At 45.0% G+C, this 15,708-nt stretch overlaps 1 protein-coding gene across 1 annotated transcript; it reads right to left on the bottom strand.

Moving 5' to 3' along the window:
- Positions 1-416: 416 nt before the first annotated feature.
- On the bottom strand, positions 417-15,634 carry srebf1 (sterol regulatory element binding transcription factor 1). Its single transcript, XM_041956623.1, has 19 exons — positions 15,307-15,634; positions 12,116-12,760; positions 9,985-10,160; positions 9,703-9,840; positions 9,279-9,497; positions 9,052-9,166; positions 8,650-8,807; positions 8,334-8,550; positions 8,028-8,212; positions 7,561-7,822; positions 7,072-7,238; positions 6,589-6,757; positions 6,318-6,426; positions 5,970-6,079; positions 4,930-5,062; positions 4,605-4,770; positions 3,307-3,522; positions 2,559-2,670; positions 417-2,217 (listed from the first exon to the last, which is right to left on the bottom strand). The coding sequence occupies exons 1-19, from the start codon at positions 15,410-15,412 to the stop codon at positions 1,997-1,999; spliced, it is 3,624 nt and encodes a 1,207-aa protein (XP_041812557.1). The 5' UTR covers positions 15,413-15,634; the 3' UTR covers positions 417-1,996.
- Positions 15,635-15,708: the final 74 nt, after the last annotated feature.

Here is a 15,708-nt window from a genome sequence, read left to right as displayed (position 1 = left end):
ACACACTGGAGACACTGTTCGGGTCAGCGCATTTCCTCTCATCCTGTGCAGTTTAATGGTGCTGCTGTGCAAGTGCTCACCAAGTCAAAGTACAATTTTCCATTATCACAGCTATATTAACAAAATATCTTCAGTCAGATTTCAAAGCTTCCAATCTGATATTAATAAAATTGTTCATCATTCAAATGAAAAAACAATGCTTGAAAAAAATGCTTGGCTTTTAGAAGAGATGAACAAGATTTAATTTATTTCAGCATTTTTCCCAAAACATATATCTTCTACATTTTGCAAAAGTTTTGTCCCATTTTACATGTGAGCACACGACCTACTTCCATAATTTTAGTGGAGGGAGACTTTTAACTACTTTTATTACCACCATCATGTTGTATCAAACTCCATTACCTCATTAAAACCAAAAGCACCACAGGAAACATTAGTCTTCTTTACAAAATGCTTTAATATTTACATCATAAAAGGATGCAGCCAAAGAACAAGGAAGAGATGAAAAGATGTCAAAGGACACATGAATATTACCTTTCGACATGGTTGCGTCTCATTCATCTCAACTCATCGTCTTTCAGTCTTTCACATTAGTGACACACTATATAAACATACTGGTCCTGGGATTAAAAAAAAAACAAAAAAACATGCCAAAGTTTCTTTTTTTAAACATTTTACAGTCATCTACAAAAAAGTTCAACAACCGGTGCTTCTCTATGGGGCATGAAACTATAATGACTGAAAGAGCACGTATTGCCCTTCATGTGTCGGAGCTACAAAGAAAGAACAGAAAATGATTCACTACAGGCCCTCTTTGGAGAAAAATAATGGTCAATATTTTGAAATTGTCTGCATGACTTATGTAACTTGTTGCAAAAGTGCCAAAGGTTCATGGTTTAGTCTGAGTTGTCAGTCGGGGGTGCCAGAATTTGGACGCTGCCAATTTCTTTTGATACCATAGTTGCATATGTGTGCAACAGTGCAAAAGGTCAACTGAGTCAGACGATGTGACGCAAATAAATTGATACTGTCGCCTTGGCAATACAGAACAGTAACTGCATTATTTGGGCCTGGTCAAACGCTACCAAGTACAACAGGTTAAAGGGAGGAAAATAAGCATTTATCACTCTGCTTATGCAAAATACTGCTTAATCAAAGTTCATACAGATTATAAATACATTTTAAAATATGTACACAGCAAAATAAAACAAAAAAAAAAGACCTCTATGAAAATAACCTCATAAAGCCATATTATTACTCATCTTGTTTAAATCAGCCTCGCAGGGCTAGTGCAGACAGACACAGAGCTTGTGCAGCAGTATCACCAGTGAAACATGATTCAAATCAACTTGAACACCGTTTGAACAACCTGCGGCGTGGTTTCCCACTGAACAGGCCCAATCTCAGTTAGGTTGTTCTCCAGAGAAGCCTCACTCTGCAGCCAACCAGAGCAGCCCGCCACTCCAACCCACTGAGCACTCCCGCCTGTAGAAGGTGCATCCATGTTGAAAAGATTGAGGGGCGGGACTATACTGAACAAACGCAGGGCAAATATCTCTGTCATGCTTTACTCTCTCGCACTCACACACACATACATACATCACTCACACTGAACCATGATGGCTCCTCTCTGTGGACAAACTGTGGCACTGCAACGCACTCCCACGAGGGGGATTCTGCTCGGTAAGAGAGAAAAATGCTTCTCATGTTCTGGTAACGATTCACAGCGAGAACTCTACAAGTGCCACCTGACGTGGGGTTGGGAGGGACAATCCATGAAGAAAATCCTGACAGTTTGATATGAATCTGTGTAATCTAATAAATCTGTTCAATAGCTGCTCGCCTAAATGCCAGAGATTGTAAGATTCTATGGTTGTGTGTCTGCAGGGGGGGGGTCTTTTCTGTTTGTGTGTTTTTTGTATGTCAGAGATGCTTCTATATACAGTGTCCATGCATGTCTCTAGACCCCTCCTCTCCCCCCTCCAGTCCCTTCTCTCTAGCTGTTGGTGACGGTGGTGCCGCTGCCCAGCTTGATGATCATTTGCTGGCAGTCGTGGAGGGTCCTCTTGTCTCCCAGCTTTTCCAGGGTGCGAGCCGCGTCCGCCAGCATGCCCACCCTCTGACCGGGAGCCGACAGGAAGGAGGGAGGAAGGTAGCGGCACGCCAGCATCACGGCCTCCGCCTGCTCCCGCTGGCCTGGCCGCGTCTCGCACTCCTCTGCACGCAAAAAAAGAAAAGAAAAGAAAAAAAAACACATGAGAATGTCAGTAGTGTGGAATTTCAGGGTGAGCTGCTCCATGTCATCAGCCACCGCCAGCCAATAAGACGTGTGGCTCCTTGTTCGATTACTGATAGGAATGCTGTAGATTGAGCAAAATAGATGAGAAGCTGACTAGAGCCACTAATTGCAGAAACAGCCCAACAAACATTAAGCTCTTATCTATGTGGACAAACAATAAAGCTGAAAGAAATTCAAAGCCTCATGAGCAGCAAAAAGCTAATAAAACCATTCTGCCTGCAGACAGATTACTTACTACAAAAACTCAACATCCACACACCTGTTTTGGCTCCGGGCGTAGCTCTGCGTCGCAGTGAGCGATCCAGGAGCTGATGTGTGCGGGTGGGACTGGCGCCCGCCATCAGCCTGGCTGTAGCTTCATGAAGGAACAACTGGAAAGAGATGGAGGGACGAGAGATGAGAAGGAGGAGGAGGAGGAGGAGGGATGAGAGCAGGTGATGGTGACTCATACCGAGCGTTCGGCTCTACCTCAGAGAGACTCTGAATCCTTGTGAACAGCGCTGCTAAACACTTGCCTCAGGGGTGTGTGTTTGTATGTGTGTATGTGTGTTGCAAGACCTCCCAGCTAATTTCCACAGAGACTTGCACCGTGGACTGCCTGCAAATATGTGCACAGGAAGTGTTTGTACGTGTGTTTCTCCGACAGTGATGCCATTTCATATTTGAATTTCATGTTTGCCATTCGAGGTATTTTGGAGGAATCTGTCTCCATGCCTGTCAGTCTCCTACATGTCTGCTTTTGAGGATTTTAAGGCACATTCTGCTGAGTGATGGATTTAAGTGCCTGACGATTCAAACACACCAACACACGAGCTGCATAGGTGTGCTCATCTTAAGTATCTGTCAGTGAGCCAGTACTCATGTTGTTTGGATGTCTGCTTGTGGATATTAAGGTTAGAAAAGAGTCAAGAAGAATTAAAAGTTTCACTATGTCAGCTGAATGCTAAATGCGGCTAACGCTAAACAAACACCAGGTAAAATGTGGTGGCTAACACTATTACACATACTCTTCGCATTGCAGGCCTGAAGCTGTGCGCCAGCTTGCGTAGCGAGCTGAGATCTTGCTGGAAGCCTTGGAGCTCCGGCGGGGAGGCTTGATGGACGCCCGCGGGGCCGCTGGTGCCTGCTGACCCCGACCCAGCAGGACTGGCACCTTGCTGCTGCAGACGCCACACGTTGGTCCTCATCACCAGCAGGAGGTCACACAAGAGCAACTGGACGACCTACGGAGAAAAGGACAAGAATAGGCCTGAGACAGGAGACATTTTACTGCCAGAGCTCATCACCGACGCCACAAGCTGCGGTGCAGTAACACCGCCGACTAATGACGTGGATACTGAATTGTGAGCAACGTGTGGTGAGTGTCAAAAAACACAGTGGTGGTTGGAAGGACAACATGTGTCTCTGTGTTAGACCTGAAACTGAGGGACAAGCTTAGGAAGAAAATATGTGTTTCTACAACAACTGTTACACCGAGGGCCAAGCTATATGAAGGGGAAAATGAGAAAAGCACAAATAGTGTGCTGTTAAAGCGTCTAATAAATCCAAATCTGTTATATTGAGCTGTATGATAATGGTAAGTCAAACTAGAACATTTCAGTGGCCGTTCTCAAATATTTCTGGGAGAAATCTGTCTCAATAATTATTTTATAGTATTAATTTCCACCATAAAACTATGAGTCATTATCTGGATTTATAAAAACACTATGCTTCGAATGACAGCAGATAAAAAATACATTACAATAAAGCTCTACTTAACGCTGAAGGGCATTTTCCACCCTCACTGTGAGTGTGTGTGTGTTCTGCTGTTAGCGGCCCAGCTCTGTGTTGCACTGCAGGTACATTGCACTCCGCTGAGACACACATGCAATGCAACTACAATGCACCACAGCTCTGGCCGTAGACGTACACACGCTGTGAGCTACCTATCCACCAGCATTACCATCTGCTGAACGCCAGAGGGTAGGACACGGCGGTATCACACAGAGGAGCCGCTACAGGGGATTCACCGTCTGTGGTAAAGTGTGCGACTTCGTATTGTGAAAAGCGTTTGTAAACTTGGGTGATTACGTGTGCCCAATAGTCTGCATTTCTAATTTTATACACACACACACACACACTCGTGTGGGCACATCTGTCACTGTGTGCATTCGTGTGTATTTTTTTTAAATATTTTTAATGTTAATGCTGTCGCCCTCACAGAATTTTCCTCAGAGGAATGATAAAAATCAACTTGACTTTAATGTGCACTCTACAAGTGCTTGTGCCTTTGTGTTTGTGTGTGTGTATGTGTGTGCGTGTGTACCTTGTCTAAACTAGAGCTGTGGCAGTGTGGGCCTAGGTTGAGGCTGTCTCGGAGCAGGGCGCTGGCCTTGTCGCTGTAGCTCAGACTCAGCTGGCAGTTTTCTGGCTTGGACAGCAGAGCCCGCACTGCCCTGAATATGTTCAGACATGCCTTGGGCAGAAGACTCCTGACAGAGCGAGGGGGGAAAAGAGACAGAGGACACAGGTTAAAGTAGTGGAAAGTGTGTGTGTGTGTGTGTGTGTGTCCTCTGCTTGGCATCAGCAGACGAGTGCAACACACTCTAAGGCTGGCTGCAAACGTTCCAGCATGTGCACGTCCAACTTACTCTGCGTTCTGCAGACTGCGGGGCAAGTGCTCAACAGTCGGATACAGTCTCTCCGCCGCGGCGTCATCTCCTTGGAGCCAGTTGATGATCACCACGGCAACAGAGGACCACCACTTGGAGTGGGGGTCGCAGCCTGGAAGTTGGAACAAAACAGTCAAAGGCGAGACACCCGCAGACGAACAAACATGCAAATATTTGAATCCCCTGCTGCCCACTTTAACATTTAACATGCATGAGAGTGTGCACACACACATGCGCACAGACAGCTGCTGTCTGTATTTTTTGACCTCTGAATCAATCTGTTTCTCCCCTCTGGCATAGTCACAACATGCTGAGAGGAAGCAGCCATTTTGACGACTCCCTCACGAGGGAAAACTACTTCATTTAACATTGGGCAAAACACACACACACACACACACACACACACACACACACACACACACACACACCTAACACTATGTGAGCAACCTGAGGGTCTGCCAAGAAAAGTCTCTCCATTAAAATCCCTGCACAGCCTCCCTTTCCCTCCCACACCCTCCCTCCTCTCAAGGTGATCACCAATTTGACAGCGCTGAAGATAGATGAAGCAATCTACTGGATGCCTCCCTTTCACCTAGCCCCCTTTCACTCAGATCAGTGATCAGTGAGGACAAAGGAAAGTGGCGGGAGGGTGGAAGTCAACCCAGTGGAAATCAGGCTACCCGATCTCAATAGCATAAAAATGAACTTTATCTCACTGCTTCTTATTTTGCAAGCGTATTAAGGAAATCGAACCGCCGGGGCAGGAAAAATGCAGGGAAAGCAGATGCAATTCTCTCAGAGGAGATAAGTGGTAATGAAGAAAGGAGCCCAAATCTACACTTGAATGTGTTGACGTACTCGAGCAACAGAAGCGGCCTCAGTCAGTGAGTGTTAGGTTGCCAAGGTTTCAGATGCTGATTTTGGGCTGGGATTCAAAAGAGGGCTGCCATTAGTTGGCACTAATGATTTCTGAGCAAGTGTGCTGTTGACAGAAGTGACAGTTGCCACCAGTGACTTACCAGTGATGGTGGCCATGTTGGAGCCGATAGCAAAGGACTGGGAGGTGGCACCGGCCGCGTCTGAGGCACTAATCAACAGCTGGAGGTACTCCAGCGCATCAGCATACTCCCTGAAGAGACACACACGCTGGAGGGTTATTTTGCTGCCACGTGAATGTACAATCACAAGTTCAAATCTATTATTACCAAAGGTGATACGTTTATTTTTTATAGTCAATTGTGTTAACCTTATTGTTGTTGTTCCACTTGTCTGCATCAAAAAATAAAGCAACCATTAAAAATTCTAATTTAGGCTATAAATGGCATACAAATTAAACAGATATTTGGAAGTATGTTTTGTTTTCTCACCCCTCGCCCTGGCTGGGGCTTTTCTCTCCACAAGGTTGGGCCACACAGTACAGAGCCTTCTCCAGGAGGTGTTCTCTGAAGGCCTGAGTCACTTGGGCCAGAGGATCCACTGTAAGAGCACAAGCAAACCATTAATGCGACAAATACAACTGAGTGAGCCTCTGCGAAACAGGAGGTTTAGGCATTAGGTGACAAATTTTAAGAGGATTCATGGCATTGAATTAGCCATTCAAGAACACAGGAACACAAGGAGGGTGTACGCTGCACTGACCAGTGTTGCCAGCCTGGCTGTAGATGCTTTCTTTAGGAGTGCTGCGAATGGCCCAGTCCCCGTCCACAAAGAAGCGGTGACCTAGCGGGTGGCAGAGCCACTGCATAGCTGGAGGCACACTGCCACTGGACGACAGACAGGCCTGGCGGGCACTGCTCAGGAACACACGCTAGCAGAAGAAAGGATAGTTTACTAATGGTGTTTGTGTTCAGTGCAGTTCAGTTGGTGTCAAGCGGGTAAGCCCCAGGGTCATTAACGACTCAGTTTCTGTTAATTAAATAAGGGAGACAATCGAGCCAAATGTCAACTCAAAACTTGCTTGCTGTTTAAGTGCACACCACTTGAACTCCAAACGACCAACAAGTTGTGAAAGTACATCATTCTGACAGCAGCTAAGCAAAAACAACTGAATAAAACATTATATCTGCACAATATAAATGAGTGAGGTGGGTGGCAAGGCATGTGCTAACCAAGGAGACTTACAGAGGTAAAATGCAGGATCCTTGGCAGGCTGGCTTTGACCCGTAGAGCTGCAGACACGTAGACCTCAGCCAGAGAGGCTACAGGCAGGCAGGAGCCAGCACACTCCGCCAGGTTCACCGCACTTAGAGCCATGTGCACTGCTGAAAGGTGGCTGCCGTTCAGCTTGCCTGTATGCACAGACAGAAGACAAGAAAATAATTGAATTTTTTCTCAAATACACAATTTTACAAAGGACAGTGATGCAATAATCATACAAAGAAATCACAAAAAAGAGGGAAAGTGGTTTCGTAATAATTACATATGCCAAATTATTTTGCAGCCTTGGTCTAAGCTCTTTATTGGCACTGAATTCTCATAATTACTTAGAGCAAAAAAAGGGGGCTGAGTTGTTTTTTAATCACCTTAGATCCTGTCGCTTGAATACGCCACCCGACAGTGCTTGGTAAACTTCACAAAATTAGAAACAGGGTCTTTGTCCCAAGAACCAACCTGTCATGTGTAGCTGGTGCAGGCGGTGGTAAACCAGGGCAGCGTCACGGCTGCTCTTGCACGCATCCTCCTGCAGGGGGCGGTCAGATCGCAGCCCTCCAGCCCGGGCGGCCAGCCAGCGGCCCACCCAGAGCCGCTGGAGGCAGAATCGTAGCAGGGACCAGAGAGCAGCACAGGCCAGATCCAACTGGGAGGTGGGTAAGGGACGACCGAGAGCCTTTAGACAAGTCCACAGGTTCTGACTGGCCTGAGCAAAATCTCCCTGGGGATGGTGAAAGAGATCGGTGATGATGAGGGAGAACAGAGACAGGTAGACAACAATGGTGACAGCTGAGGAAGAATATAGGAACGTGGTGTTCTTTTGCAAATGACCTGTCTCCATGAGGATCATTAGACTACATCTGTCTGTATCAAGTAAAAAGAAAAAGAAAAAGAAAAAGATAATAAAAGAAAAAAATACAACATACTCTTGCTAAGTCCAGGTCAGCCTGCTTGCGGTGCCTCCAGAACAAGACAGAGGATCCAGAGTGTGGTCTGGTTACAGGCTCTCCATACACTAACAGCCGAATCAGAACCCCGGACACCAGAACGCCATTCAGGAGCCACACCAGTATAGTTGGCAGCATCCAGTCCATCCAGCCCCACGAGTCCGCTACAGAAAAACACATTAAAAAAAAAATTGACTGTAAAGTCTTGGAATAGATCACATGAAAACCAGAATCTTACATAATTTCAAACAGCTAATTTTTTGTGACAGTGGCTTCTTTTTGTACCTGCGATATCCACATCCAGGATGCTCCTTCCTGCATGATGGGTGGCAGTGGCTGCTGCGCTTCCAGCTGAGCTGCTGCCAGATGAGCAGAGCAGGGCGGCCAGAGGATTGAGGGAGAGGAAGAGGAAGGTGAAGGCGCACAACGCCATGCGGGAACGGTCCAACATGCCACCAGCGCTACCTCCTGCTGCCGGTCTGTCCAACGTGCCCACATTCGGCTGCCGAGCAGAAGATGGACATTTGTGTTACTCCATAGACAACAAATACAGTTTGTACTCTGCTGCTGCAGTTTTACAGTTTAAATGTGAGCTGCGTACCTTTGTGTCCTCCCCCATCGGGCTGTCAGGCTCAGAGTCACTGCCACAGTGGGAGAAAGAGGTGGGGGAGCCCACGTCAGAGGCGGGTGGGGTGGGCAGCTCGTTCTTCACGTCAGCCGGTCCGTCCACCTCCATGGCAACCAGGTCCTTGAGAGACTCTGAGGAAAAGATGAGGAGAGCAGGTCGAGGGTCAATCAGCAGTACAAAAGTAAAGACATCTTTAACCTTCAATTCCACTCACTCAGAGGACCATTTTCACTTTTTGTCATTTGAGGATAACAGTCAGCTATCTATAGATCTCATCACAGAAGGTCAACTGAATGACTTGCTTTCAAGGAGCTCAAATAAACTGCAGAGAGGCTGTTATAGAATAAAGACGAGCGAAAGATTTGAAGCACGTACTGTTTTTCTGGGCTGCCATTTTCAAAGCCATGTTCTCCTGTTTGAGTTTCTGGTTGGTCAGCTGCAGGTAACGAATGTAGTCAATGGCCTTCCTCAGCACTGCAGACTTGTTGAGCTAAAGAAAAGCAGAGACATACAATAACACGGTTGGCTTCATCTTCCTCTTCTCAGTGTTGCTGCTTGCCAGATCTCACAAAAAGCACCCCACATGAGGTGCTCTCTCCCACCTTGGCCTCAGTGCCAGCCACCAGATCTTTGAGCTCGATGATTTTATCATTAATGGATGAGCGGTAGCGCTTCTCGATGGCGTTGTGGGCCGTGCGCTTCTCTCCCTTGTGTTGCTGGCCGGCTGGCTTGCCGCTGATAGCAATGCGGTTGATGGGAAGCTTGTCAGCATCCACCATGACGGGCACAGTGGTCAGGATGGTGCCACCACCCATAAAGGCCTGGGGAGGTAAGAGAGAAAAAAAAGGATGAGTTACTGAAGAATGCACAGTAAAATCATACTTGAGCCGTAATCAACACAATTGTTTCAAATTAAACTCATAGGAGTGTTCAGTATAGTGTGATCTTAGCAGTGACGGCTATGGCTTTAACAAAAGTACACTGTATGATCTGAGTATTGATCTGTGCTGCATATGATGTGCCTACCTGCAGTGACGTGCTCTGTACTGGGTTAGTGGTGGCCAGGGATGTGGGAGAGGCCATGGTCGTGACAATGCAGGGGTCATGCTTCAGAGTGGTCAGCAGCAGAGACTCAGCCTTGATGAACTGGGGCTGCAGCAACACCTGAAAAGACACATAGCAAGTACACATATACAGTAAATATACAGTCCTGCTTTTGGTTCCGTAATACACAAACCAGAGACTACAGAGCATTTATGATTTTATCTATAAGTGAGGCTCATTCAGGTGCCAGTCGAACACTCTTACAGGTACTTGCTGTACGTGGGATGTGATGGTTTGGGCTGGCGGGCTTGCTGTCGTGGCCAGGAGAGGAGACGTGGTGGTCAGCCCTTGGAGCTGAGTCTGAATGGTCACTGGCTGGACACTTGGAGGTGAGGATGACAGAGTGGTGGTGGGTTGGCTCAGGCTGCCGGGACTGCCGGCTAGGAAAGAGTCACACAAAAAGATTTTTTCAGCCTGTACAAAATGTAGAAAATGTCCATGACAACAATCTGTCCAAATACCTGGGAATTCTACTGAGCATGAAGTAACTGCTAAATTGCTTTCACCCAATTATTGCAGCAGTTTTTTCATGCGAAACTATTTCTGTATCGTTTATAAGCTGATGATATCATATCAGAAATCTGAGTGACATCAGATTCTAGCACTCAAACAACAAACCTCTACTGCAATTTTGTAGTTTACCATTATACCAGAAGAAATTACAGCACAACCAATACACTACATCAGTAAATGGCATCCGCCACTATCAAGAGAGTAAAAGAAATCCAGTATGCTTTTCTCTCTGCTGCGATGTGTCAGTTTGTAGTACATTTTTGTGATCTTTCAATTTCAAATAGCAGATCACCTGTTAAACCTGAAATAAGCAACACAAATAAGTCTTATAAGCCTGAATTGGTACCAAGACAAAAACATGCTGGCATTGACCAGAGAATAAAAAAAAAGAGATTTGTATCAGTTTAAAAAGAAATATTGGTTTTTATTGGTGCAACTCCAAAGGCAAGGGCCTCTTTTGCTATACTTGACACTGCACAAGTCATTGTCTGTAAGTTTTAGGCCAATAGGTGAACTGTAATCTCATTGGAAATAAGTGACAGCAATATTCAGTGTGTCACCTTATGCTTCTTATCAGCTCCAATGACTAACTATTGCAATCAGCTAGTCATATCAGGGTTAGGGAGTTTCTACAGGAGTAATAAAAATGTATTGCATCTAAGACAATTCAGAAACCGCGTTTTGTTTACTACTTTTCTCAAAGTTGGTGTCAAAAAAAAAAATAAACAACCTAAAACTGACCACTGATCAGGGTAAAGTTTTCACAGTTACACTGTTGCGGATGTGTATATATAGTACAATATACAATGGAGATTGCCCAGACAAAGTATTTTCACTTAGCACACAGACACTCACACCGCTGGGCAAAGTCTGTTAGATTAGGACTTGATATGAGATCACCTGTGGTTGAATAACCTAGTGTCCTCACAGACACAAGCAAAGAATAAACAGATTGAGTGGATTCATTACTTTTAAGTGTCAATATTCAATATTACACAACACAGATTTACATAAACAAACACATTTTTTCTATGTCAATTCTCCTTCTTAGAACAAAATTCATTTGCTCTCCATCTTTACATCGTTTCCTGTATGTCAGTAAGTGATTATAAGGTTGGAACACAATGCTGTTGTGTGTCCTGTGTCCATCTGAATAACCCAGGAGTCACTTCCTTGTATCTCAAGAGTCAGGAAAACAGCCATGCATGCAGGAAAACACTCAACACAACTATTGTTGAGAAGGATTGTAAGAGTCTTATCACTAAAGAATCAACACTGGCAATCGTATAAGCTTCAAAAACCAATATTTTAGCTCCTATTGGCTAAAAAAAAATGCAGCATTAATGTCTTCTGTAAAAGCCATTTTCAACTACTTTTTCACACTGTGAATGTCAGCATTTGCAGCTGTCACCGAGCCGGCTAAAGACTTCTTATTTGCCACCTGATTTTTTTTTTAATTCAAAAACCAAAATAAACAAATTTGTCAGCCCATTTCTGGCGGAAAGCTGCTGATCAACATTGTTAAATACATGGACGGAATAAGATAAAGGACAACAGGAACCCCACTGTTGAAGAACAACTGTATTAACTGAAGCAGGCAGGACAGAAACCGATACTGAATTGATCCGATGACAGACATGCAAAGTTAAAACACCTGCCACTGCATAAAGAAAGTAAGATCATCAACTTTTTAAAGCCCTTAACTTGGATGACTTACCGTAATATGTTTTGATTTTTTTAAAGGACCTGTAGATATCCTATAGTATCTATCCAGCACCTGCAGGCACTGGATTAACCCTCATCACCATTAAAGAGTGCTTACCTGTGTAGCCGTTCTGGCTGCTGTAGTTGGTCCGGACCTGTTGGGGCTGAACCTGAGCCTGAAGCTGTGTCTGTGGCTGTGTCTGTGGCTGTGTCTGTGGCTGTGTCTGTGGCTGTGTCTGTGGCTGCGGCTGCGGCTGCGGCTGCGGCTGCGGCTGCGGCTGGGGTGCAGGCGCGGTGAAGAGGGCCTGGGGTGTGGAGCTGAAAGCTGGATTCGGTCCTGGTGAGCCATGGGGCGAAGCTGCCTGGGCCGGGGCAGACGGGCTGAGAATGGGTTGGGGCTGCTCCACCTGGGGCTGTCTGAGGCTCTGAGCCTGGTGTGGGGAGGCTGGCTGCTGCCTCTGAGTAGAGTTGGGCACCGTGGCCAGAGGGGACTGCTGGAAGGTGGGAGGCTGGAAGGTCTTGTCTGGGGTGGAGGAACTACGGGTGATGGGAGGGCCCAGGAGCGCATCCAAGTGGGGGCTACTGCTTAGGATGGAAGAGGAAGATGTAGATGGAGGTGTTGTAGTGGTGGTTGGGGGGGCCGGTGAGGTGATAGACCCGGTCAAACCGGGAAGCTCTTGGGTGGGAGGGGGCCCTGTGTATGGAGGGTTATCAAACAGTCCTCCAAACTCCATGTCCTGGTTGCTGATGAGCTGTAGCATGTCTGAAGAGGGAGAGAAAGCAGAACCACCATCACTGCTATTGACAAAGTAGACAAATGCATGAGAAAGTAATCAATGCACCAAACTGAAAACAACTTCTCATTAGCAAACTGGATCTCCTGCATTTCCATCTATATTGATAATTACCCGTGCATCAACACACGTACCGTGTTTATGCTACAACAGACCAGAGAGAGTGATCAGAAGTAAGACAGAGAATACAACAACAAAACATTCAAAACTCAAATTAACATCCAAATTGTACACTGGTTAAAAAAAAATTTTTTTTTCTTTGTTTAGCTTTTATTTCCAAGATGGAATCGCCACACATTTCCAGGGTTCGTGCAGCTTTTTACGATTGAAACTCAAGCACTTTACAAGCACTTTCAAGGTCCATAAACAAAACATTTCCAGATTCTTGAAGCATTTGTCATCACATCCCAATTGTTGCTATGAATTTCAAATGTGAAAAATAACATAAGCCGAATTCCTTTCTAGCAACAGCAAATAATGTCTGTTGTCACTTTCCTTACTTTACCAGCTGTTCATTTTAATTTTGACTGTATGTTTTCATCATGTTTATTTGATCCTTACTTATGTAGACACCACGAGACAAGAAACAAACGTGACAATGGGATCACTTCATTTCAAATATTCAAAGATTTTTGGTTTACATGAGTGATTGTGTAGGTGAAACACCACCTATTCGAGCTCAAGCACATTCCTAATTTTGAAAACTGGTTTAAATCACTCTTTTTCCAAACTTTGTACAAACTCTGCATGTTGATTTATGACAAATGACTGTTGGGGTATCTTCAAACAGCTTAAGGTTTTTGCTTTCAACACATTTTGGTTTCTTTTCATTCTCATAAACGATGACATCAATTAGAACCAGGATTCAAAAATAACCAAAATTCGATCTCGATGGCAAAAATAACTAAAACATATTCACGGTGCATGCTGATATTCACAAACACACAACAAGGTCTTGTGGACAAGATAAACACCACGCACACACATACCATACTGTACTACATTTAATGTTCACCAGCTCCTGTGCAGTAAGACTATTTATAGCATTCCTGCAGCTGTGGGCCAAAGTACATAAAAGGATGAAACTGGCACATGTACTGTGACAAACATATGAAAGTCATGAAACTAACTTGATTATAGCCTCACTACTGAGTCCTGGGTTCCTAAAATGTTCCTAGATGTATCTTTCCATACAAACCACCTTGGTCTTATGGGTAATGCGCTGCAGCTTGAAATATATGTGACAACAGTTTACTTTCAGTTCATTCAAGGTACTGCCAAATTCTGCTGCAGAAAGATGGCAAATAATTTTATAGTCTCTAATTTCGAAGCTCACCAGGAAGATATTGCGACAAAACAGACACTTGGAGTGTATGTTGTGTCTGCAGAGAAACAGCAGCCTGGATTTGTAATCCAGTGTTTTGTATGAGGTGATCGCTCTTGACCAATCAGAGCGCGTCTCGGAGACTTGCTATGCCGATCAGCCCAAGACACGGAAAGAGAGGGAGCGCTGTCTGCGGCTTCGCGCGAGGTTACCATCGAGCAGCATCACTGAGGGTTACTGTCGGTCAAATTTGGGAAGCGGGCGAGCAAGACTGCAGGATGTGTACTACAGAATACAGTATACACAGTGGTGCTTTTCACAAATACACATATGAGATATTACTGGAAAACAAAGTATACAACTAAGATATGTATGTTTAATGTTTCTCTTTCTCATACACCCCTAATAATACGCCAAACGAGTGATGAGAATGTGACCAAAACACATCCATTAACAGTTGAATTGGGACGAAAGCATTACCATGTGCACATGGTTTTATTTTTTTCTAAAAAGTATATCACGCTAAAGCAAACATAAAAAGCAGGTGATCACAACAAAAATAATAAAGGGACGAAATGTGTCAATAGAGCGTATCGTTGTAATAATCCTATTTTATTTTATGACAAAAATATAAGGTTTGTCAGTTCGGTCAATTAAGGCACTGTGAACCCAACACGGAGGAATGAACGGCAGTAACCTCTGTCTGTGGAGCAGGCTGGGGGCGGGGCGCGCTCACGACCATTTCCCAGCACGTTAGCCTCACCTACTAGCTTAGCTCTAATTATCGGTTGGTCTTAATTTACAATAAGATTAAGGCATTGAGTTGTGATAGTGTAAGACATAACACTTCAAAAGCCTAACGAGACCACCAATTATTAGCTCAACTAAGCTCCTAGGAATATCTTAATGGTTAACGTCAGTTTGTCTGGCTAAGGATGGCTGTTTAAAGCTACGTTGCGAGCTAATGTTACTACCTTTAACTTGGATCACATGTGATGCTTTAAATTGGAATAAATTAGGTTTTTAGTCTAGATATCAGATGTAAAACACAGGAGGCAGGCTGTACTGACAAGTGAAACGCACATGCCATGCAGAAGGCAGCGCTAAGTTACAGGCAGTGTTATGGGCTTAGCTTTTAGCAAATGTTAAACACGTCTGGATTAGCTACCAACCACTTTTACATTTTCCTACCGTCAATGTCGCTTAGGAGGGCCGTGTCAATATCGCTGGGGTCATTAAGCGACAGTGTTGGATCCAGGTTATCCAACGAAGGATCGTCAAAAGACAGGCTGTTCATCTTTACACTTGTGTCCGGCTTTCCAATATAGACTTGACTCGCTGTCGAATCGAGGATCAGAGGGAAAAATCGGAAAATTTCTCACGTCCCTACATTTGCCAAGGGGTCGGATCCAAAGTGTACCTAGTACAGGCGCAAAGTGAGCTGCAACTTTGTATTGATGTGTCAACTAGCTACTCATTCCTACCCCCATGATCGTCCGGGGAAACTTGTCAAACCAAGACAAACACTGGAGCTCATTCAGTACTAACATGCTTACGGCGGTTGCCGAACGAAACCACCGAGCAGACGGTGAT

This window comes from Chelmon rostratus, chromosome 17 (genome assembly GCF_017976325.1).
Source record: "Chelmon rostratus isolate fCheRos1 chromosome 17, fCheRos1.pri, whole genome shotgun sequence".
NCBI classification, from domain to species: domain Eukaryota; kingdom Metazoa; phylum Chordata; class Actinopteri; order Chaetodontiformes; family Chaetodontidae; genus Chelmon; species Chelmon rostratus.
Note: the sequence above shows the minus strand (reverse complement) of the source record. Positions and strands in the feature narration are given on the sequence as shown.